The following is a 24685-nucleotide window of genomic DNA, read 5'->3' on the forward strand; positions in this document are numbered from 1 at the left end:
CAGGCTGGAGTATAGTGGCATGATCATAGCTCATTGTAGCCTTGAACTCCTAGGCTCAAGAGGTCCTCCACTTCAGCCTCCCAAGTAGCTGGAACTACAGGTTTACACCACCACCACATACCCAGCTAACTTTTTTATATTTTACAGAGACAGGCCCTTGGTATGTTGCCCAGGACAGTCTTGAACTCCTGGCTTCAAGAGTTCTTCCACACTGGCCTCCCAAAGCAATGGGATTACAAGCTATTTTACTTCTAAGTAACAAGGAAAGAAAAGATTGCTTTAACTAAATTAAAAGTGTAAGGGATTATTTTAATGCCATATTAAGTAGTGAACAATCTAATTTCCTACCTTACCTAGAAGGAAAAAAATCCATGCAACAAGTTGGACTAGTGTTCTTAAAGTTACAACTTTAATACAAGTTTGTACAGCATGTATCATAAAACAGCTTAGATTTTAAGCCTACAGCTGACATTTCAGGGAAATTTCCAAAAGTCAAGAATACAACCACAGCATAAAATTCCCTCCACACCCTAATATTTATACTGAGAACTATCACTGAATTTAAGTCTCTTCACTCACCCTTCTTACTATAAGAACTGGCAACTGACATTCTTTTCAAAACCATTTTTCACTAAGAATCTTAAGTTTGTCTCAACAGGATATCGCCTGTAAATAGAGAGCAAAGTTGTATTTAGATACGAATGCTGATTGCTGGCTAAGCTCACTGTTAAATGACTTGTTCTCTCTTCCACATCAGCTTCCCAGCATACCAAGAATTAAACTTGATTTTTAAATTTTCTGATAAATACCAAGCAACTCTACACTACAATTATTTACCTTCTAATTTGTTTTTAAAGAGACAGAATCTCCCTATGGTGCCCAGGCTGGAGTGCAGTAGCAATTCACAGGTGCAATTATCACAAACTACAGCCTTGAACTACTGGGCTCAATCTTGCTGCCTCAGCCTCCCGAGTAGCTGGCATGCATCCCTGCGCCCAGCTCTTCTAACATTTTATATTTTACACTTTATAAGTGTATTTCTTAATATCATATATAGCAGTCATCAACCCTGACTTTGTTTCAGAATCAGTTGTAAAGCTTTATGAAATGACATATGACTGAGCCCTACTGCCTGAAGATTCTAATTCAGCAGCAGACTCCTCACAACAAACTCATTTAATCCTGATGCCATTTCTCCTCCAATGCCAAAACCAAAGAAACAATAATAAAATTTTCCTCTTATTATGCTTTTGTGATGAGAGAAAGGGTATGTAAACAAATACTATGGCTCATTCATAAATTAAACTTCAAAGTCTTACCAGATAATACAGGCTCTGCCCAATATCCTACAATTATTTCATATAATAATGTACTCTGCAACGCCAAAGACCAGCTTAACTCCCCTCTCCAAAAATTTATGCACGCACACAATCCAAAGATCTTTCTCTCTTGCCTTGTAACCACTGTTCTCACATTCACTTCACATAACAAATATTTATTATACATCTACTATGGTACATCATTTTAACCAATGTGAACACAGCCATTAACAGAAGTCCTTATCTTCACAAAACCTACATTTTAATTGTGGAAAGTACCCGATAAATATACAAGTAAGTGTCAGATGGTGATAAATAAGAATAAAGTAAGAAATAAGAAAATAAGGTTGAGAAGGACCAACTGCTAGCCAAGGAACATCTCGAAATAACATATAAAGGACACCTCTTTAAGCCAAGTGTGGTGGCATGTCCTGTAGTCCCAGCTACCCAGAAGGCTAAGGTGGGAGAATCGCTTGAACCCAGGAAGCAAAGGTTGCAGTGAGCCAAGATCACACTACTGCACTCCAGCCCTCCAGCCTGGGCAACAGAGTGAGACCCTGTCTCAAAAAAAAAAAATTTTTTTTTTAATTAGGCCATGCACGGTGGCTCACGCCTGTGATCCCAAGATTTTGGGAGGCCAAGGTGGAAGGATCACCCTAAGGTCTAGAGTTTGAGACCAGACTGGCCAACATGGTGAAACCCTGTCTCTACTAAAAATACAAAAATTAGCCAGTATGGTGGTGTGCACCTGAAATCCCAGGTATTCAGGACACTGAGGTAGGAGAATCGCTTAAACCCAGGAGGTGAAGACTGCAGTAAACTAAAATTGTGCCACTGCATACCAGGCTGGGTGACAGAGCGAGACTCTGTCTCAAAAAATAATAAAAATAAAATTAAAAGTAAAAATAAAAATATTTGGGGGAGAAAATTCTGGATAGTGCTTTGCATATGATCCTTTATATGACTTAGCTTTTTGTGTCCAAATATGCTTTTATGAAGAAGAAAGAAGATATATTTGAATCAATGCTCTGTCAGAACTGCATTGTCAGAAGCAGAAATATTAAAGGATATAAGACCGCACACTAAGGAGAGAGATCCCTTCAGTTGAGGCCAGCTGGACAGTATCTCTCCAGTCCTCCAATCACACTGAGTACCACCATGCCTGCCTCTCTGGAAACTGTCCTTTAACCAGTGCTTGAAAGCAATAGTTTGGATGGCAATTCTATTATCAAATAACTAGTCTGAGCCCCAATAATGACCCAGTACTGCAAGGCTTTGACACATCTAAAGAATGGAACATTAAATTCAGTTCCCTTTTAAGCTTTAGTCTTGCTTTTCTGAAAACACAGTACTGTCCATCTACTACTATTGAAAACTGAACCGTGGTTACTCTGCACAAGTATTTTTAACCCACACTCTTGAAACCAAAGAATCATTTTTAAAGACATTTCAGGTTTCTAACACAATACAGAATTTTAAAAACACATGCTTTGTCAGTTTAAAACAAAAACATGTATTTATTTGTTCATTCATACATCTCACTCCAGAAAAGCAAAAGTTAAAAAGTAAGCAAACAGGCCAGGTGCAGTAGCATGTACCATAATCTCAGATATCTGAGAGGCTGAAGCAGGAGGATCACTTGAGCTCAGGCCTAGCCTGGGCAACACAGTGAGATCCTAGTCTCAAACACATACAAATAATAAAAATATCCCCACCTTGAAAAGATTTGAGAATTAAGAAAGGACTCTAGGGCTGGGCGCTGTGGCTCACGCCTGTAATCTCAGCACTTTAGGAGGCCGAGGCGGGCGGATCACGAGGTCAAGAGATCAAGACCATCCTGGTCAACATGGTGAAACCCCATCTCTACTAAAAATACAAAAAAAATTAGCTGGGCATGGTGGCGTGTGCCTGTAATCCCAGCTACTCAGGAGGCTGAGGCAGGAGAATTGCCTGAACCCAGGAGGCGGAGGTTGCGGTGAGCCGACATCGTGCCATTGCACTCCAGCCTGGGTAACAAAAGCAAAGCTCCATCTCAAAAAAAAAAAAAAAAAAAGAAAAGAAAGGACTCTAAATAAAGCATGCTGTGTCCAAAATGGTAACCGTTCACGACATGTGACTATTTAAATTTAAATGAAGCTTAATTAACAAATAAATTTAAAAAGCAAGCAAAGAATAAATTTACCACACTATTAAAAGATTTTTACTTCTCACTAGATTTTGATAGACAAATTATTTTGTAATTTTTGTAAGAATTATATATACGTTGCATATACATACATAAAATAGCAAAACTGAATTTTGTTTTCTAGTATACTTTTTTTTTTTTTTTTTTTTTTTTTTTGAGGCGGAGTTTCGCTCTTGTTACCCAGGCTGGAGTGCAATGGCGCGATCTCGGCTCACCGCAACCTCCGCCTCCTGGGTTCAGGCAATTCTCCTGCCTCAGCCTCCTGAGTAGCTGGGATTACAGGCATGCACCACCATGCCCAGCTAATTTTTTGTATTAGTAGAGACGGGGTTTCACCATATTGACCAGGATGGTCTCGATCTCTTGACCTCATGATCCACCCGCCTAGGCCTCCCAAAGTGCTGGGATTACAGGCTTGAGCCACCGCGCCCGGCCTTCTAGTATACTTTTAAGGAGAAATTTATACTAGTTTAAACTTATGATTACCTACTATGTACAGAAGGGGACTTCAGAGCAGACCAAACTTTGTTCCCATTTTTTGTTTTTCTTTTGTTATAGTCTAAATATATACAGTACAAGCAAAAGTATATTAAAACCAATTTCAAAGTTACTGTCCACTCTTAGTTGCAAAACTGTAATTCTGTCACAAAGAAATTTAATTTAAATCAGTTAACCTTTCATGTGCATATGGACACCTACTTCACCTACTTGCTAACAATTCCTAATCTAAATTTCATCAGCAACTAAAGCTAAACTAAGTATCATTAACTAGCAGAAATAGCAACTTTCCCAAAGGCAATAAATCACATAAAATAATTTACCTATTATACAATGTATGCAGCCACCTAATAATTATTACAACTCCTTTGCCTAACAAAGAATTCCCTCCCCCTCCTCCTACACCCCTCCCCTAAACAGTTACACACTAGGCAGGTGTGATGTTAAGTGCCCTGAAAAGAAAAAAAAGTTTCATTCCAGACTGTAACACTAGCTGTTGACCTTAATCTCAGTCTGTTTCCTTAATAAAAATGTCCCCACCTTGACAAGTTTTGAGCATGCTGTATCCAAAATGGTAACCATTCACCACATGTGACTATTTGAATTTAAATTAATTTTTCTTCTTCTTTTCCTTTTTTTTTTTTTTTTTTTTTTTTAAGAGACAGGGTTTCACCATGTTGGCCAGGCTGGTTTCCAGCTTCTGACATCCAGTGATCCACCAGCCTCGGCCTCCCAAAGTGGTGGAATGACAGGCATTAGCCACCACGTCCAGCCAAGATTAATTAAAAAAATCATTTCCTCAGTTGCACTAGCCATATTTCAAGTGTGCAACAACTACATGTGGCCAGGCAGGGCACGGTGGCTCACCGTGACCAAACCACTGCACTCCAGCCTGGGTGAGTTAGACCCTGTCTTAAGGAAAAAAACAAACATATAACTTGATCAAGACAGTTGAAGGTGAGCAAAAAAAAAAAAAAAGAAAGAAAAGAAAATAGAAAAAAAAACTACACATGGTCAATGGCTATCATATTAGAGCAGATAACAAATATTTCCATCATCACAGAAAATTCTACTGTGCAGTGCTTTACTGTAAAGCAACTAGAGCAGAGCCTGGCAAATGACAGATTTCTCATTTTACCTGGCAAATAGTGACAAATCACAAACATAACCATGATGCTATGCTAACTGCTCTCATCACTTTTCTACGAAAGAAAAATTCTGTCCTTTAGACTTATAACTAACAATGTAAGTCATTCAGGCTAAAGTCCAAAACTACATGTATTGATGTACAATATTTTACCTATTCCCAACTTAGATTTTTCTTATAACTGTTATTAACATCTGAAGAGCAAAAAAGAGAAGGAAGCAGCAACAACAGCAACCAACCTACCAACACTTCATTGGAAGGCATTAGGGTACGTCCACCTTTTCCAAGCGGGTTAAAATCTAAGGTGTGGATTTCATTCTACCCTGGCAACCTCATTTTCCCTACCCTTAACCTAGATCCTAACAAAGTGGTGTAAAAATCTGGGAACATCCTCAAACTTTTAGACAAACAAATAGCATCAACGTTAGGCAAAGGCCACAATTTTCTAACGATTTAATTTTCCAAAGAAGTTAAAACATTTTGTAATTAAAAAAAAAAAAAGCTTCTGGCAAACACAAGTAAGTCTTAAACTCCTACATAGGGCTGAGCACGGTGGCTCATACCTGTAATCCCAGCACTTTTGGAGGTCAAGGCGGGCAGAACACTTGAGGTCACTAGTTCAAGACCAGCCTGGCCAATGTGGTGAAATCCCACCTATACTAAAAATACAAAAAAATGCATTAGCTGGGTGTGATGGCAGACACCTGTAATCCCAGCTACGTGGGACGCTGAGGCATGAGAATCACTTGAACTCGGGAGGTAGAAGTTGCAGTGAGCCACGATCGCACCACTGCACTCCAGCCTGGGCTATAGTGCAAAACTCTGTCTCAAAAAATAAATAGGCCAGGCACGGTGACTCACGCTTGTGATCCCAGCACTTTGGGAGGCTAAGGCAGGGGGATCACAAGGTCAGGAGTTTAAAATCAGCCCGACCAACATGGTGAAACACCATCTCTACTAAAAACATAAAAATTAGCCAGGTGTAGTGGCAGGTGCCTGTAGTCCCAGCTATTCAGGAGGCTGAGGCAGGAGAATCTCTTAAACCAGGGAGGCGGAGGTTGGAGTGAGCTGAGATCATGCCACTGCACTCCAGCCCGGGCAACAGAGCGAGGCTCCATCTCAATCAATCAATCAATCAATGCCTGGGTGACACAGCAAGACTCTGTCTCAATAAATAAAATAAATAAATAAATAAAATGCCTGGGCAACAGAGCAAGACTCCATCTCAATAAATAAAATAAAATAAAATAAACTCTTACACAGTATGTATCACATTAAATTCATCCTGTCCTTTTTCTAGACAAATTATCAGCAAGAAACATTATGCAAACATTTTGACTAACTTATAACAATGCTTTAGTCAGAAAACAGTAGAGTAATATTGGAAAAAAAGAAGGGAAAATATACAACAAAACTGAATTTTAGTTATCAACTAGATTAGATTAAGCCAGGCAAATCTGCTGCAGAAACTCATTCTTGCAAACTTATGTGTAAACCAGGTTTCCATTAAAAAATTAAGGAAAAAGCATGATTATTTTGAAATACAAACTAACATCATTTCCTACCTATCATAACAAGTACAGTACAACTAAGAAAGTAGCAGCTCAAAAGTTGAATGCTACAGGAATGATTTAACAAGTTACCAACTGGCCAGGTACGGTGGCTCACACCTGTAATCCCAGCACTTTGGGAGGCCAAGGCGGGCAGATCACCTGAGGTCAGGAGTTCGACACCAGCCTGACCAACATGGGGAAACCCTGTCTCTACGAAAAATACAAAATTAGCCGGGCATGCTGGTGCATGCCTGTAATCCCAGCTACTAGGGAGGCTGAGGCAGGAGAATCGCTTGAACCCAGAAGGCAGAAGTTGTTGTGGTGAGCTGAGATCACACCATTGCACTCCAGCCTGGGCAACATCAGTGAAACTCGGTCTCATTAAAAAAAAAAAAAAAAGTTACCAACCTAGCAAAGCTTAATTACACACAGTTCACACATCACAGTATGTCCAACATTTCCTTTATCAGACAGGGAAAAAAAAAAATCTTAAAATCAAAAGCACTAACTTACTACCAAATCTCAAGAAACAGAAGCAATTTCAAAAAATCAATACTATACTTTTGGTCAGTAATACTTTCTTCATTCCTAATTTATGAGAACAAAAAGGATATTTTACCTCCTTTACTTTTCTTTCATTTAGTGCTTTTCACATTTCTCTTACATATAACTTATCAATAAATCTTCAGCATTGTGATTTTAGCAATGAGCTTACAGGTTTTTACCCCACTAACACTACCACAAAAAAAATTATTTAAGATGTTTAATCAAAAATTGCTACTCTACGAATGGTTAAACACATTGTGGTACATCCATATCATGATATACTACTCAGCAATAAAGAGGAATAAACTATTAGCTGGATGCAGTAGATCTATAGTCATCCCAGCTATGCTGGAGCCTGAAGAGGGAGGATTCCTTGATCCCAGGAGTTTGAAGTTGCAGGACCCTAGTGACAGAGCCTGTGAATAGCCACTACACTCTAGCCTGGGCAACAGAGGAAGACGCCATCTCTAAACCCAAAAAGTTGTATACTGTATGATTATTTTTAGTAAACACACTGGGAATGACAAAATTATACAAATAGAGGACCTGTAGTGGTTGCTGGAGGGGATGGGAAGGAGGTGGGACAGATGATGGATATGACTCTAAAAGGGCAACAGAGGGGTAGGTACTTTGGACTGCTGCAACTGTTCTGTAGCCTAACTGTAGTGGTGCAGTCTATATATGGGATAACACTGCACAGAAATATATACAATCAGCTCTCATTATCCTTGGTGTCTGCATCTATAGGTAAAAAATACTCAAAAAAAAAGAACGATTAAAAAATACAAATTTTTGTTACTGGATGGCAAGTTTTGAGTGTTAAAACAAAAGCTACAAATTTTTTTTTTTTTTTTTTTTTTTTGAGACGGCGTTTCGCTCTTTTTACCCAGGCTGGAGTGCAATGGCGCGATCTCGGCTCACCGCAACCTCCGCCTCCTGGGTTCAGGCAATTCTCCTGCCTCAGCCTCCTGAGTAGCTGGGATTACAGGCACGCGCCACCATGCCCAGCTAATTTTTTTGTATTAGTAGAGACGGGGTTTCACAATGTTGACCAGGATGGTCTCGATCTCTGATCCACCCGCCTCGGCCTCCCAAAGTGCTGGGATTACAGGCTTGAGCCACCGCGCCCGGCCAAAAAACTACAAATTTTAAAAATACAGTTTAACTACATCACATTTATACTGCATTAGGTATTATAAGTAATCTAGGGATGATTTAAAGTGTACGGGGGATATACATAGGTTATATGCAAATACTACATCACTTTATATAAGGGACTCAAACATCCGCAAATTTTGTAATCTGGCAGGATCCTGAAATCAACCCCCAACAGATACCAAGGGATGATTGCACACGCATGCATAAGCACTCACACGCATGTACAAGTAAACTGGGGAAATCTGACTGTAAGATTGGTAGATGGTATCAATGTTATAATAATGAACCATGGTTTTGCAAGGTATTAGTGTTGGAAAAACTGAGTAAAGTATTATTCCTTAAACTATGTGATTATTACAGTCTTCTCAAAATTAAAAGTTTGATTTATAAGTGCTAACAATTGGGAAAATCTGAATATGAACCAGATATTAGACAGTATTAGAGAATGATTGTTAAAAGCATAAAAGACAATGTCCTTATTCTTAGTATATACTTGCTTAAGTATTTAGAGATGAAGTTTTTTGTTTTTGTTTTGAGACAGAGTCTCACTCTGTCACCCAGGCTGGAATACCATGGCATAATATCAGCTCACTGCAACCTCCACCTCCTGGGTTCAAGCGAGTCTTGTGCCACAGCCTCCCTAGTAGCTGGGACTACAGGTACACACCACCACACCTGGCTAATGTTTGTATTTTTAGTAGAGACAGGATTTCCCTATGTTGGCCAGGCTGGTCTCGAACTCCTGACCTCAAATGATCTACCTGCCTCAGCCTTCCTAAGTGCTGGGATTACAGGCACGAGCCACTGTGCCCAGCCTATAGATGAAGTTTTATGTCTACAACTTACTTTTATACAAATATATACATATACATAAATATATATAGGGAGAGAGAAAACATTTATGGCAAAATATCAAGTGTTAAGAGTTTATGAGTGTTCCTTGTTCTCTCAACTTTTCAGTTTGATTTTTTTTTCAAAATAAAGAATTGTGAAGAAAAGGTTAAAGATAAATTGCTATCCGAAACCTATGTTATAGTCCTTCCTACACACCAATTAGTCTTTTTAAGGGTTTAAAAGTAACTTTTTTCCTAAAACTATTTTATAGCTCCACCTACACTCTTAGTCTTAGAAGAAAACAAAACAAAACGCCAATAAGAATTTCAAGGTCTAACAGTTTTGCGACACTGCATGCGACTTTCTAATGTTTTTCAACATGAATTCACTAAATCTGCAGGGCATATGGACACTTTTGTAAAATCAAAGTTAGTTCAACAGGATGATTATTTATTTCTAGAAAAACTGAATCCCCAGAGTTGTTCTACTTTTCAAACAGGTGAAATAAATTATAACTGCAGGGGAAAAGGCTAACACTTTCATACACGCATCCCAAATTTTAGAAGTCTTAAGTTTGGCAAACATAGTTAATTCTATCATAAGGAAATGTTTGCGTGAAAGGGGCAACCCACACACTAAAATGCCAAACAAAAAATGTGCTACAATGTATTAATTATGGCTCCAAGGCTACAGGACATACTTTACAATGTAAACAGTCCCTACCAGCATCAATGCATTTATGGTTTAAAAAAATGCGAAGTGCACACATTTGAAATGTAGGGAATAAGTGAGCTAGCGTCTACAAAATCCATCTTAAAAGTTTTATATTCTCTTTTCTCTGGTAAGTTTTTGCATGTGTTAGTACACTTCAGCGTGTAAGAAAAGTCTAGGTCTGGAACGTTTCAACTTAAGACTCAACTTTTGACTTCCTACCGATCCGCCCCATCGCAATGGGCCCCACCCCCCGAGCAAAGTGACGGGGTGGGGCTGTTTCCCGCTCTGAAACTAAGAAATAAATGCCTCATCCCAACTCTAAAAACGAGAGAACAAGGGAGGCAGAGGAGCTAAAGACGCCAGTATGCAACTAACTACAAAGAGGTAGTCGTTTGAAAAGCTTTCTTTCCTTCTCTGAACTCCCTTACCTCCTCTCAGGTCATTCGGTGACCCAGGGCAGGGCGGAGACAGGTGAATCCCAAGAGAGGAGGAAGAGGGAGGGACAGATGATGGAGGAAGACCGCGTTTAGGCAATGAATGAGCCTGCTGCATCCGCACCACCTGTTCCTTCCAAGGGTGCCACCCCGGCCTGCCAGCAGGGTTCCTACACCAACCGGGCCGCGACTCCTGCCGGTATATCGCCCACTTGCCCGCTAAAGGCCGGGCCTCTTCTTCCCTAGATCGGTGAGAATGAGAACCGGAGTCTAGAAGCCGGGAGGTCGGGGCCTAGTCCGGAACCAGGGCCTCAAGCGTGGGGATGGAAGGAAGAAGCCCGTGGTCCCCGGCGCGCGGGCCGAAGTAGGAACCACAGAGAGGAGGCGAAGCAATGCATTCGGCCTGACGAGGACTACGAAGGCGGGGTCCCGGGCGGGAGTGGCTCAGTGCCCGCCGGGCCGAGGTTAAGGGTGACAGGCCCGGTTACCGGCTAAATCCTCCCCACTGCTTTCCCGGAGCCTCACACTTACCAAGATCCGCTTGAAGAGCGCGTTCTCCTTGGGCGGGAGGCTCACGGCCGGCATCGTTCCGGCTGCTCCCGCGGCTCCCGCCACCACCCGGCTCGGTCAGTCAGTTTGTCCGACCGCCGCCGCTGCCGTACCCTGGCTGCTTCAGCCTTGAATATCCCGATCCGCCACCACCACCAGGCCTCGGGTGTCGCCGCGTTGCCCTACCCGGACACCTCCTTTTTCTTCGTTGTCTTTTTCCCTTTCTCACTTAACGCTGCCGCCGCCTCCCCCACTACGGGTCTCCGTCGGCGGTTCACGTGGTAACTGAACAGACCGACAGAGGCAGCCAAAATGGCGGACGCGGAGGGCTTTCCCACCCGGGTCACACCTTCTAACACGCAGGCGCGGTGACCTCCTTTCCCCGCCTCCTCTGGGTTTCGGAGCTTGCCGGGAAACCTGGAGGCTGGCTCTCCTGTGGAGGCCGGGAGAGTCGGAGCAGGCCACGCCCATCCTTTCAGTGCGCGGTGCCCTCGAAGCGCTCGCGGAGCTACCGGAGGCTAGGAGAGTACGGTTCAGACCGCCTCCTCATCGAAAATAGCCTCTCTGGCGCCTTCCTGCTAGATTGACCCTTCATTCATTGGATAGAGTCTCGCACACTGTGTGATCATCGTTTTGAGCCTGAAGTGCTAAAATACAGGTGCAGGTGTTTGAGAACCACTGTAGTAGATAATGGACGAAGTGCCTAATTTAAGGAGCAGAGACAAAGTGGAAAATGAAAAAAGCTTCACCGCAGTGGGGACTTGTTAACAGCCCTGGAGAGGAAGGGGCTTAATAGAGTCTGAAAACCGTGAAAGAGCTTGACCGATGAAATGGGCCTGGCTGTCTGGGGTATCGGCAATTTGGTGAATGTTGCTTAAGATCAGCCTGGAAAGGTAGTTAGCCAGATCCGAAGTGACATATTTGCACTGCCAAAGGAGCCTCTGGAGGTTAACAAGTATGTGTTTTTATTTCATTGAGGCCATATAATGCAAGGTTGACGGACCGACCTTATAAATCACCTTGGAGTGGAGTAGTGGAGAGTTAGACACACTGACTACCCTAGAGCTGGCTGCAAACTAGTGCTTGTTATTGTGACTCGAACTCCTCAGCCCCAGAAATTCTCAGATCTTAGAAGCCGAAGACTGGCAAGGATACTTGAGAGAACTACTTGAGTAGGTGAAGTCAGACTAGATACCGAATAGGACCCCTTCCAAAAATGTAAGTCATTTCATTAACCGCTGACAGCAAAACTTTTTCAAAGTGACATTCCATTGATCTAAAAATTTTCAAGTCATATGAGCCATTTTTAACCTTTGGCTATTGATTACCTCTTTCCAAATCCTGATTTCACTCTGTAGCATTCTTTCCATCATGAATTATTAAACAAAATGATATGTGCGTGTTTTTTACAATTTTAAATTTATTTACAAAGATATTTTAATTTTCAAACTTATCTTAACTGTCCCTGAAAAGTGTGAGTTGAGAAATATGTTTCCCTATATAAACTTGGGTTTTTTAGCTGCTATCTTGATTGTCCTCTCCCTTCATCAGGGTCACAAATAAGGTTTTTGACAGTTAAATCCTGGAATTTTCTTAAACTCTAATCTCTCTTCAAAAGTTTAAGAAAATCATATACACAGCAGTTTGAAAAGTGGCCAGTCTTTTAACCTTAACTTTATAAAACTAAGAACAAGCTTAGAATTCATTTTTTAAGCTGTTATTTAGTGATAAGCTGCAAAATTCACTGCCCCAAGAGGTCTTTCAACTGAACTATTGAAAGACAGAAAAATAGTCTAAATGCAGTTGATAATTTTAGCTTGGATTTCCAAATCTCTGGCTTCATATCCAAAAATCCCTACAGCAATACCATTTGCTATAGTTCTCTAAATTATATTCTGTTTTCTTTCAGAGGAAGAAAATTTCTGATCTTTGAAACAATCAGTAGTTTCCACCAAAACCTGAATACCTGATTAGATGAGCCAGAAATATAGTTTGGCAAATGTTACATTCTTTTTGGGTGATGACAAAGAAATGGCAATTTTAAAGGCTCAGTGAATTCTAGTCTGATTCAACATTTAACTGATTCATTTCCTACTTTAAATGCATCTACAGATAACAGTCTGACCACATAGCAGTAGCCTGAACTCAATAAAAGAAATATTTACTCTGATCACCATAATTTGACAAATAGAGATCCCATTTCAGTTACACTGTGACAGCCATGCTTTCAGAAAGTTAACATATCCAAGGCTATATGCTGCGGTGGCTGCTGCTGCTGCTAGTTAATTCATCTTACCCCATGTGCTTGCATGTCACTATGTTCAAAATGCCAACTCTAAAAAATATTAACCAAAAATAAATAAATAAATAAAATCATTTACCACACAAACTTTAATTCTATGAAAGGGATATGTTGAATGAAATTTCTCTATGTATGTAAGATGTTCTTTATTGAGACTGTTACATCTAATTTATTAAGTTTTTGGGTCTTATTTAAAAAAACAAAAACAACAGCCGGGCGCGGTGGCTCATGCCTGTAATCCCAGCACTTTGGGAGGCCGAGGTGGGTGGATCACGAGGTCAAGAGATCGAGACCATCCTGGTCAACAGATCGAGACCATCCTGGTCAACATGGTGAAACCCCGTCTCTACTAAAAATACAAAAAATTAGCTGGGCATGGTGGCGCGTGCCTGTAATCCCAGCTACTCAGGAGGCTGAGATAGGAGAATTGCTTGAACCCAGGAGGTGGAGGTTGCGGTGAGCCGAGATCGTGCCATCGCACTCCAGCCTGGGTAACAAGAGCGAAACTCCGTCAAAAAAAAAAAAGACATAGGCCAGGCATAGTGGCTCATGCCTATAATCCCAGCACTTTGGGAGGCTGAGGCAGGAAGATCACTTGAGCCCAGAAGTTTGAGACCAGCCTGGGCAACATAGTGAGACCCTGTCTCTACAAAAAAATTTTAAAATTTGCCAGGTGTGGTGGTGTGAGCCTGTAGTCCCAGCTGCTTGGTGGGCTTAGGTGGGAGGATGCCTTTGGCCCCAGAGGTCGAGACTGCAATGAGCTGTGATGACACTGCTCTCCAGCCTGGGTAACAGAGCTGAGACCTTGTCTCAACAGAAAAGAAAAGAAAAAAAGAAACAACATAAAAGAAATTCATGTATTTGTCACCTAGATCTAACAAATGTTAACAATTTGCTATTGCTTCAGGGTTTTTGTTTGTTTGTTTGCTTGTTTGTTTGTTTTTGGTAGAGAGAGAGTTTCCCAATGTTGCCCAGGCTACTGTTGAACTCCTGGGCTCAGGCAATCTACCCCCCTCAGCCTCCAAAGTGCTGGGATTACAGGTATGAGCCCCAAATCCCATCCTGCTGCTGATTCTTAAAAAATAAAAATTTGGCCAGGCATGGTGGCTCACACCTGTAATCCCAGCACTTTGGCAGGCTGAGGTGGGTGGATCACCTGTGGTCAGGAGTTTGAGACCAGCCTGGCCAACCACAGTGAAACCCCATCGCTACTAAAAATACAAAAAATTAGCTGGGCATGGTGGCAGATGCCTGTAATCCTAGCTACTTGGGAGGCTGAGGTGGAAGAATTGCTTGAACCAAGGAGGCAGAGGTTGCAGTGAGCTGAGAGCACGCCATTACACTCTAGCCTGTACAACAAGAGCGAAACTCTGTCTCAAAAATAAAATAAAATAAAAATTTATAAATATATCAGGAGGTATATCTCTCTCCAAGTCCTCAATTTGATGTGCGGGAGGTGGGAGATTGTTGGTTTTTTTTCTTTTGTTTTGTTTTTGTATGTGTGTGTGACTGGGTCTTACTCTGTCACCCAGGCTGGAGTGCAGTGGCACAATCTTGGCTCACTGCAGCCTCAACCTCTCAGGCCCAAGCAATCTTCCTACCTCAGACTCTCAGGTAGCTGGGACCACAGACATGCACTACCACACCCAGCAAATTATTTTTTTTAATTATTTTGTAGCAATGGGTATCTACCTATGTTGCACAGGCTAGTCTTGAACTCCAGGACTCAAGCAATCCATTTGCCTTGGTCTCCCAAAGTGCTAGGATTAGAGGCGTGAGCCACTGTGACTGGCCCAAGTCCTGAATTTGATACATAGTATTCTCATGCATGCTATATCAATAAACATAGGTAATTTTTTTTTTTTGCATTTGCATTGTTTTTCAATTCTTGCTCTTTTTTTTTTTTTTACCTTCCTTGAGAGATGTGATTTTTCCCAGTAGAAAAATCGTGGACTAAAACTTTGCTTTTCTGGCTGCTAATTCAAATCCTCTGTCTTTCACCTGGATGATAAATGAGGTTTTAGTGTTCAAATTCTGAAGATGCTTACATGAATGTTATGAAGCAACTTCGAACAAAATATCATAGGTATTAGTTCCTAGCTGGAATTACTTAATCAGGATTCTTTTCAAGATGGAGTTTCACGTACATCTGGGTACTCCAAGTATACAGTTCCATCAGCTGTAATATGCTCAAAAAAATGTGCTTATACTTCATCACTTTCCCAAAATACACCCCAGTAAAAGGATACAAGGGCCAAAGCTCTGAAAAAGAACAAAGCAGTCTTTCCCAACAGCGGTACTGAAATTAGTAATTTGCTTACTGGTTCTTATACTCTGACCAAATGTGGCATCTGTTTCAACTTGTTGGATGCTAGCAAAAGCTTCATCAGGACAAGCTTCCAAAGGATGGTGTAGAAAGGATATACAACTGACAGGTTGCTGAGTGGACAAGAAGCCAATAAGTTGAGAACCAACAACTGGCTCAGCACATTCATTAGGTAGTTTACTTTATTTGCTTGAACTTGAGTCCAGGAGGCTCAAACTAGGTTACAAACTAAAGTGACTCACAGTTTAGCAATCCACCTAGCCATGATATGCATGTTAAAATAAGCCAGAAAACACAGTGCAATTAATTGACTTTTTGGTCAATGATTTTTGGTTTAAAAAAAGATTTTAAAGTAACACTGCTGAAGAGAATATAGGAGATTTGCTAACATTTATTTTGGTTTTAAAATTAACCTAAATGACATAAGGTTTAAAGGATTATTTTTAAAGGGTCAAAATGTATTGGTCTGTTACCTGTACGTATTTTTACTGGTCTTTAGACATCAGATTGAACTGAATTGAATGCACAAAGATCTGGCTCAATTGTGCAAGATAAAACCTATTCCTCAAAACAATGTCTTTAATAGGCAAAACCAAATAAATTATTTACTACTACCAAACACTTGTCTAAGCTTCTCAACAACCCTATAAGGTTTATGTTACAGTTGTAAAATTTAGGTAAAGAGAGGTTAAGTAATTTGCCTAGAAATCATAGTGTTAAAAAGTGGTAAGCAGAATGGCTTCGAACGCTGATCTACATCTTATGGTCTAGGGTTGTCCAAGTCTGTTAGGTGAGCTCACGAGGATCACTAGATCTGGGGTCAGAAGACCTCAAACTGTATCTCTCCTCTGCCAGCCGTGTGATCTTGAGCCTGTCCAAGGCACTTTCACTTCTAAAATATGGAAATTCTACTTTACAGGTTTGTGAAGCTTCATTATGTTCGTGAGCGTAAATGGTAAGTGTTACGATATTTTTCAGCTATAAAATATATGTCATCTTGGGTGAGTAGCTGTCTTCTTTGAGCTTCATCTGTAAATTGAGGCTAATAATCACGGCATGATATGTGCTCGTTGTAAAGATGAAATAAGACAATGAATGTAAACCATATGATACATTAATGCACCGTGCCTGAACCACAAAATTCAATCCAAACGCTAGTTATTATTCAGCACAACACTTCATTTCCTTTTTCTGGCTCATGTAGGAAAATTTTAATAAACTTCTTGATGAGTAGCCTTAGAGATGGGATGAAAAAACCCCAGAGGACAGAGAATAGGTAAACTTTCTTTTTCTTTTAATTACATTCTTCCTAATTCCACTTTTTAGACAGAAGGCTGAGGCCGGGGTGCTGGGGAACCTTGCCGTGCTGGGATTCCCGTTGACACCCCGACGGAGCTTGGCTGCAGAGCTCCCGAGTCCTGCACTTCCGCCCGCCAGGTGGCGCTGGTTCTGACGCCGACTCCCGGAGAGACTAAGGCCGGCCACTCAACATGGCGCCGTCCGCGTTGCTGCGTCCCTTCTCCCGGCTGCTGGCCCCCGCCAGTCTCCCGAGCCGCTGTGAGTGTCCCTCCTCTTGCAGGCCAACTCGACCCTCAGATTACCCCTCCTAAGACGAACCCAGCCCGCGGGTGAAGGAGGCAGCAGCGGCCCGGGCTCGTCCTGCAGTGACCTTCGCCTGCCAGCCGCCCAGGCCTGTCCCCTACGTGGGACTCTCTGCTTCCCATCACCTGCCTCGAGCACTTATCCAAGTGCGACCTGACCACTCTTGGCCTTTGTAAATGGACTTTGGGTCCCTGCCTTTCCCAACTCTGCACGTTCGCTCCCGTAGACAGGGAGAGGAGACACCCTCCCCCGGGCGCCCCCTACTTGCGCACTCCCGAGTCGTCTGAGGGTCTGCAAGCCCTTAAACGAGGTTTTGAAGGCGTCGGGCAGGACTGGTGAGACCTGTCTAATTCTGCCAGTGGCCCTGGGCGAGTTACTTGACCTCTCTGAACCTCTATTTCCTTGGCTGTTTAAGTGGGTGACGGGTGAGTTGAGAGAGAGTTAAATGCGATAATACGCACATAGATATTAGGGTTTTTCCCCTACAAGTCAGTAAGTTACAGATTTACAGACACTATCCCCTTTCAGCTTCAGCGCGGTCGAAGTTCTACGTGCGAGACCCTCCGAATGCCAAACCTGACTGGCTGAAAGTTGGGTTGTCCTTGGGCACCAGCGTCTTCTTGTGGGTCTATGTAAGTACTTCACTACCGGATGTCGTGAGACTATGCCAACGTAGTAGGGGAATGAGATAGCATTGCGAGATTGGTGCTGTTGTATGGCAGTGAAATTCTCCTAACAGGAGGATATTTATATAATCGCTGATAACATAATTATTCATAAGAGCCGGGCACGGTGGCTCACGCCTGTAATCTCAGCACTTTGGGAGGCCAAGGCTGGTGGATCATGGGGTCAAGAGATCGAGACCATCCTGGTCAACATCGTGAAACCCCGTCTCTACTAAAAATACAAAAAATTAGCTGGGCATGGTGGCGCGTGCCTGTAATCCCAGCTACCCAGGAGGCTGAGGCAGGAGAATTGCCTGAACCCAGGAGGCGGAGGTTGCGGTGAGCCGAGATCGTGCCATTGCACTCCAGCCTGGGTAACAAGAGTGAAACTCCGTCTCAAAAAAAAAATATATATATATATATATATATATATATATATCTCCACAAGGAAAATCCCAAGGACTAAAAAGAAATTAAGATTTCAACAACATTGAAAAAGTATGATGGGACTGAAATTTCTGTTACTGTTTCTTAATATGATTTTGTAAGGAATAGCAGTTTTACTAAATAGTAATTATACTTTATTAATGAGAATTGAGGCTGATTGGAGTTCTATGAAGGCACCTTTTTCAGATGCTTTACAAAGTTGTACAAACCAGCAGTGTACAAATTGAATCCCAGTAGACTTCCAAAACATTAGGTTTTAATCAATGTTTAAATACGCTGTTGGAAATTGTACTTAGTGTGTAGCGACCTTTTTAAAAATTTTTTCACGTCACATGCTTCACACATAAACTTGTATTTAATCATTTCAGCAACACTATGTGGTACCTACTATTGTTGACTCGTTGCAGATAAGAAACACACTTGGAGAAATTAATTTACTGAACTCAGTTCTCCTGACTTCAGAAGCCACACTATCCTATAGAGCACTGTGAAACACTGCCTCTGTAGAGATAAAATTATTTTTTAAAGTTAAATTATCTGCTATATTAATATTTAAAATTTTATTATCTAATGGGTTTGGGGGCTTCCTCAACTGGCCCCCAGGTCTTAGATATTTTAATTTTTCTTGTTAAAGTGGTTCAGATTTTTGATTAGGAAAGGGGTGAGAGATTTTGAGTTGCTTACAATTTAATAGTAATTCGTCTTTTTGAATAATATTGCTTATAATGAATTTTATACATTCTTAATTTAAGGTTTACTCTAGCAAGAAGCTTGATTACTGCTGAGAACACTAGTGATTGAACTTGGGTCTTTGATTGCCATGAATGTCATTGTATATAAACGATTTTTCCAGTTGCATCTTCTGTCAGACAGTGGTTCTAAAAAAATGTGACTGTCCTCCATGACATCTAAGTAATACACATAGAGTTTTGTGGTGGGGTTGGTCATTCAATCAAGGTATCACACTTTTTTTTTTTTTTTTTGAGACGGAGTTTCGTTCTTGTTACCCAGGCTGGAGTGCAATGGTGTGTTCTCGGCTCACCACAACCTTCACCTCCTGGGTTCAGGCAATTCTCCTGCCTCGGCCTCCTGAGTAGCTGGGATTACAGGCACGCACCACCATTCCCAGCTAATTTTTTTTTTTTTGTATTTTTAGTAGAGACGGGGTTTCACCATGTTGACCAGGATGGTCTCGATCTCTTGACCTCGTGATCCACCTGCCTCAGCCTCCCAAAATGCTGGGATTACAGGGGTGAGCCACCATGCCCGACAAGGTATCACTTCTAAGATTAGAAGCATAACACGAATCCACCAACCAGCCTGGATCCCATTTAATAACCAAGTTCTGTTGTATCATGTTGATTTACCCCTGATAAGGCATTTCATTACATTTATTACCCACCAAATGAGAAAAATTTTTTGGCAGTAGTTGAATTTAAATTTTTGGCCAACCATAGTGGTTCACACCTGTAATCCCAGCACTTTGGGAGGCCGAGGTGGGTGGATCACCTGAGGTCAGGAATTCGAGACCAGCCTGGCCAATATGGTGAAACCCATCTCTACTAAAAATACAGGCCGGGCGCGGTGGCTCAAGCCTGTAATCCCAGCACTTTGGGAGGCCGAGGCGGGTGGATCACTAGGTCAAGAGATCGAGACCATCCTGGTCAACACGGTGAAACCCCGTCTCTACTAATACAAAAAATTAGCTGGGCATGGTGGCGCGTGCCTGTAATCCCAGCTACTCAGGAGGCTGAGGCAGGAGAATTGCCTGAACCCGGGAGGCGGAGGTTGCGGTGAGCCGAGATCGCGCCATTGCACTCCAGCCTGGGTAACGAGAGCGAAACTCCGTCTCAAAAAAAAAAAAAAAAAAAAAATACAAAAATTAGCCAGGCGTAGTGGTGGGTGCCTGTAATCCCAGCTGCTGGGGAGATTAAGGCAGGAGAATTGCTTGAACCCAGGAAAAGGAGGTTGCAGTGAGCCGAGATCTTGCCATTGCACTCCAGCCTGGGCAACAAGAGCAAAACTCCATCTCTAAATAAATAAATAAATAAATAAATTTTTAAGGGCTCCCTTCTCAAATTTAGTATGTCAGATTGTGGTGATCAAGTGTATACCTTCCTGGTTTTTGAACTTTTGGATCTCTTAGCCTTTTATTTCTAACCAGAATAGTTGTTTATTTTTTCTATTCTTATTCATCTTACAAAATATAAGTATACAGGAAGACTACATTTCTAATTTTAACTGTTTAACTATTTGTAGCTCATCAGAAAACATAATGAATATATTTTAGAGTACAAAAGAAGAAATGAACTGGAATAAACTTGAAATACTAATACAGTAAGTATACAAGTTTACTGGATGAATAGATAATGCAAATTAACTTGACCTCTTTTTTAAATACTGAAAAACAAGTTTGTTGTTTGTTTTATATTAGGTTTATACATTTTAGCACCCATATTTCTGTCTGTGACAAATTTATAAATTTGTAATACCTTGCCTCAAGCAGTTGGTTTGGGTTTTAGGGGTTTTTGTTTGTTTGTTTGTAGACCTGTTTGCTAGGCTGGTCTCAAACTCCTGGCTTCAGGTGATCCTCTCTCCTCAGCTTCCCGAAGTGTTGGGATTATAGGCATGAGCCCTTTTGCCAGCCTCAAGAATCTTTTAGCAGAATCTTTTTTTTTTTTTTTTTTTGAGACCAAGTTTCGCTTTTGTTACCCAGTCTGGAGTGCAATGGCGCAATCTCAGCTCATGGCAACCTCCACCTCTTGGGTTCAAGCAATTCCCCTGCCTCAGCCTCCCAAGCAGCTGGGACTACAGGCATGCACCACCATGCCCAGCTAATTTTTGTATTTTTAGTAGAGACGGGGTTTCACCATGTTGACCAGGATGGTCTCGATCTCTTGACCTTGTGATCCACCCGCCTCGGCCTCCCAAAGTGCTGGGATTATAGGCGTGAACCACCGCGCCCAGAGCAGAATCATTTTTAATCATTAGTCTTTGACTCTGTTCAAAGAAAGATATGTTTAAGAACGAAACCAAAATCACATTATTTTCCTAAATCTAATAGTGCTTTACACCTTGTTTTCATGGCACTTACAACAAATTATTATTCTTTGTGTGTGTATTACTTAACATCTGTTTGGTATATCCCACACTCCAGTGTGAATTCTATGAGAACAGAAACCTGTTTTATTAATTGTTGTTTATTCAGCAACTTACTCATCTTGTCCATTTAGAGTTTAATATTTGTAGAAGTGCCAGGTGCAGTGGCTCACGCCTGGAATCCCAGCACTTTGGGAGGCCGAGGCGGGTGAATCACGAGGTCAAGAGATCGAGACCATCCTGGTCAACATGGTGAAACCACGTCTCTACTAAAAATACAAAAAAATTTAGCTGGGCATGGTGGCGCGTGCCTGTAATCCCAGCTACTCAGGAAGCTGAGGCAGGAGAATTGCCTGAACCCAGGAGGCGAAGGTTGCGGTGAGCCGAGATCGCGCCATTGCACTCCAGCCTGGGTAACAAGAGCGAAACTCCATCTCAAAAAATATATATATATTTGTAGAAGTGATGAATGTATAAGGGCAATCGATTTTTAAATTTTTTTCTGCATGAGTATTTCATTATGATTGTCACTACAACTAATATCCAATTGGACAGTTCCTGGTAGAAACTTAGTTATGAACAAAATAGCATATTCTGCATGGTCTAGGATTTAAAAGAGAAAGTTTATATATATATAATATATACACCTGGCTGGGTGTAGTGGCTCATGCCTGTAATCCCAACACTTTCAGAGGCCTTGAGGCAAGGAGTTTGAGACCAGCCTGGCCAACATGGTGAAACCCCATCTGTACTAAAAATACACAAAAAATAGCTGGGCATGGTGGTGCACGCCTGTAGTCCCAGCTACTTTGGGAGGCTGAGGCTCAAGAATTGCTTGAACCCAGGAAGCGGAGGTTGGGAGGTTGCAGTGAGCCAAGATTGGGCTGCTGCACTCCAGCCAGCCTGGGTGGCAGAATGAGACTCTGTCTCAAAAATAAATAAATAATTTAAAAGTATATACACCTGGCCAGGCATGGTGGCTCACGCCTGTAATCCCAGCACTTTGGGAGGCTGAGGTGAGTGGCTCACCTGAGGTCAGGATTTCAAGACGAGCCTGGCCAACATGGTGAAACCCCATCTCTACTAAAAATACAAAAAATTAACTGGGTGTGGTGGCAGGCACCTGTAATCCCAGCTACTCAGGAGGCTGAGGAAGGAGAATTGCTTGAACCCAGAAGGCGGAGGTTGCAGTAAGCCGAGATTGTGCCATTGTACTCCAGCCTGGGCAACAAGAGTGAAACTCCATCTCAAAAAATAATAATAAATATATGTATTTATATATGTATATCTAATAGCTATGTATCAAATATATATATAAGTGCACCATACATAGTGTGTATGTGTGTGTGTGTATATATACACACACATATATATATATACATATATATATATATGGTGTATTTTGAAACACTTATTTTAAAATCCTATATTCTTTTATAAGTGAAAAGTCACTTAAAAATCTCAGCTTTTGTGACTGGGTTGATTAACGTTAAGTAACTTATATCTGCTGTATAATAAGCATAGTCATCAACAAACTATCCTTTGTTTTCCATATTTTATGACTCTGAAACTCAGCTCTTTATGGTTGATTTTCCAAATCTTTTGCCTTTTTTCTATAAGCACCCTGCCCATTTTACTACTCCAACCAGTCAATCAAGAGATAAAAATGATGCACTTTTGCAACAACCTTGTATGTTTTTCACATGTACCCCAAAACCTAAAAAAAAAAAAAAAAAAGAGATAAAAATGAGGCTGGACTTGGTGGCTTATTCCTGTAATCTCAGTACTTTGGGAGGCCAAGGCAGTGGGATAGCATATGCCCAGGAGTTCAGGGAACTCTACCAAAAAAAAAAAAAAAAAAAAGAAGAAGTAAAAATGAAATAGGCATTTAAATGCAAACCAGATGGTTTTTGCTATTCTTTCATAGTTAAGGCAAAATATTTTTTGTTAAAATAAGGTATTGCTACTCTTTGTGGGTTTCTTTTCTAGACTTTTTCTGATGCTCTAAGATGAATTATTCAGAATAGTTTAATATTATTTCTGCTGGCTAATGCTATACTTTTTTTTCTTTCTTCATTATAGGTATGCTCCATATAGTGACCGTAGCTGTTTCTCTGGATTTACCATCTGTTGAATTGTAAATGTGAGAAAAAAGATTATATGTGACTATATACGAAGTCAGCATTTGTATTTTGCATCATTAAATGAAAATAAATAAAAAATGCTTCTGTATTCTTCAGATAAAGCATATCGTGACAACTTGTAGAAAATGTTCATTCTAAGGTACATTAATAGAAGTATTTCAATATGGAAGGTACCATCTGATAACAAGGTCAGTGGTAATTAAGGACATAGATTCAAAAATCAGGATTTACTCTTGTATCCCCTTTACTTTTTTTTTTTTAATGGTCAAAGGTGATGACATTTTTTTTTTTTAAGACAGAGTCTTGCTCTGTCACCCAGGGTGGAGTTCAGTGGCATGATATTGGCTCACTGCAACCTTTACCTCCCGAGTTCACGTGATTCTTCTGCCTCAGCTCCTGAGTAGCTGGGACTACAGGCACTTGCCACCACGTCCCAGCTAATTTTTGTATTTTTAGTAGAGATAAGGTTTCACCATATTAGCCAGGCTGGTCTTGAACTGCTGACCTTGTGATCCGCCCGCCTTTGCCTCCCAAAGTGCTGGGATTACAGGCATGAGCCACCACACCTGGTCATCACCTTTTAATTTCTGATCCGAACATTTATTTAGTATATTAGGAGGACAGAATTACCTTAATACTCAAAATACATAGGATCACAAAGATTATTTTCTCTAGAGGAGTCATTTTGGTAAGTTAGAAAGGAAGGATGAATCCTGTTACTAGAGTTTTTTCTAATTCTCTGAGTTTGAATGATTTTCATGTGGGTGACTACTTTTACTCACTGTTATGGCAACACAAAATTTGTAGTCTTTTTTGCTAATAGGACTTTAAGCCTATGATTTAGCAAACTTTAACTCTTGATTGTTTTTAGGGGAGTTGTTTGTTTGGGGCTTCTTTTTGAGACAGGGGCTTGCTCTCAGGGTTAAGTGATTCTCTCACCTCAGCTTCCTCAGTAGCTGGAACTACAGGGATGTGCCACCATGCCCAGCTAATTTTTTTTTTAGTTTTAGTAGAGACAAGATCTCTCTATGTTGCCCAGGCTGGTCTCCAACTCTTGAACTCAAGTGATCTTCCCACTTCAGCCTCCCAAAGTGCTGGGATTACAAACACAAGCCACCTCACCCGGACTCTTGATTTTTAAAAAGAGGGTGGAGGATTAATAG

At 41.2% G+C, this 24685-nt stretch overlaps 2 protein-coding genes across 4 annotated transcripts in view; one reads left to right on the top strand and one right to left on the bottom strand.

Moving 5' to 3' along the window:
• Positions 1-11257, bottom strand: part of NAA15 (N-alpha-acetyltransferase 15, NatA auxiliary subunit) — a 98334-nt gene extending 87077 nt beyond the window's left edge. The window contains exon 1 of one of the 3 annotated variants that reach the window (XM_021670327.2): positions 10920-11248. In XM_021670327.2, the coding sequence (XP_021526002.2) occupies positions 10920-10973 (54 nt within the window). In that variant the 5' untranslated portion in view covers positions 10974-11248. Of the gene's footprint in view, positions 1-10919 lie in introns of all 3 variants that reach the window. The other 2 variants (XM_021670326.2, XM_064383863.1) reach the window with 2 other exon arrangements.
• On the top strand, positions 10201-23626 carry NDUFC1 (NADH:ubiquinone oxidoreductase subunit C1). The gene is made up of 6 exons (XM_012443219.2): positions 10201-10338; positions 16485-16520; positions 16892-17122; positions 17696-17799; positions 20539-20616; positions 23461-23626. Exons 3-5 carry the CDS (start codon positions 17056-17058, stop codon positions 20596-20598), a joined length of 231 nt encoding a protein of 76 aa, XP_012298642.1. The 5' UTR covers positions 10201-10338; positions 16485-16520; positions 16892-17055; the 3' UTR covers positions 20599-20616; positions 23461-23626.
• The last annotated feature ends 1059 nt before the right edge of the window (positions 23627-24685 follow it).

Source organism: Aotus nancymaae, unplaced genomic scaffold (assembly GCF_030222135.1).
Source record: "Aotus nancymaae isolate 86718 unplaced genomic scaffold, 86718_ANA_hifiasm-v0.15.2.pri h1tg000033l, whole genome shotgun sequence".
Lineage (NCBI taxonomy): Eukaryota > Metazoa > Chordata > Mammalia > Primates > Aotidae > Aotus > Aotus nancymaae.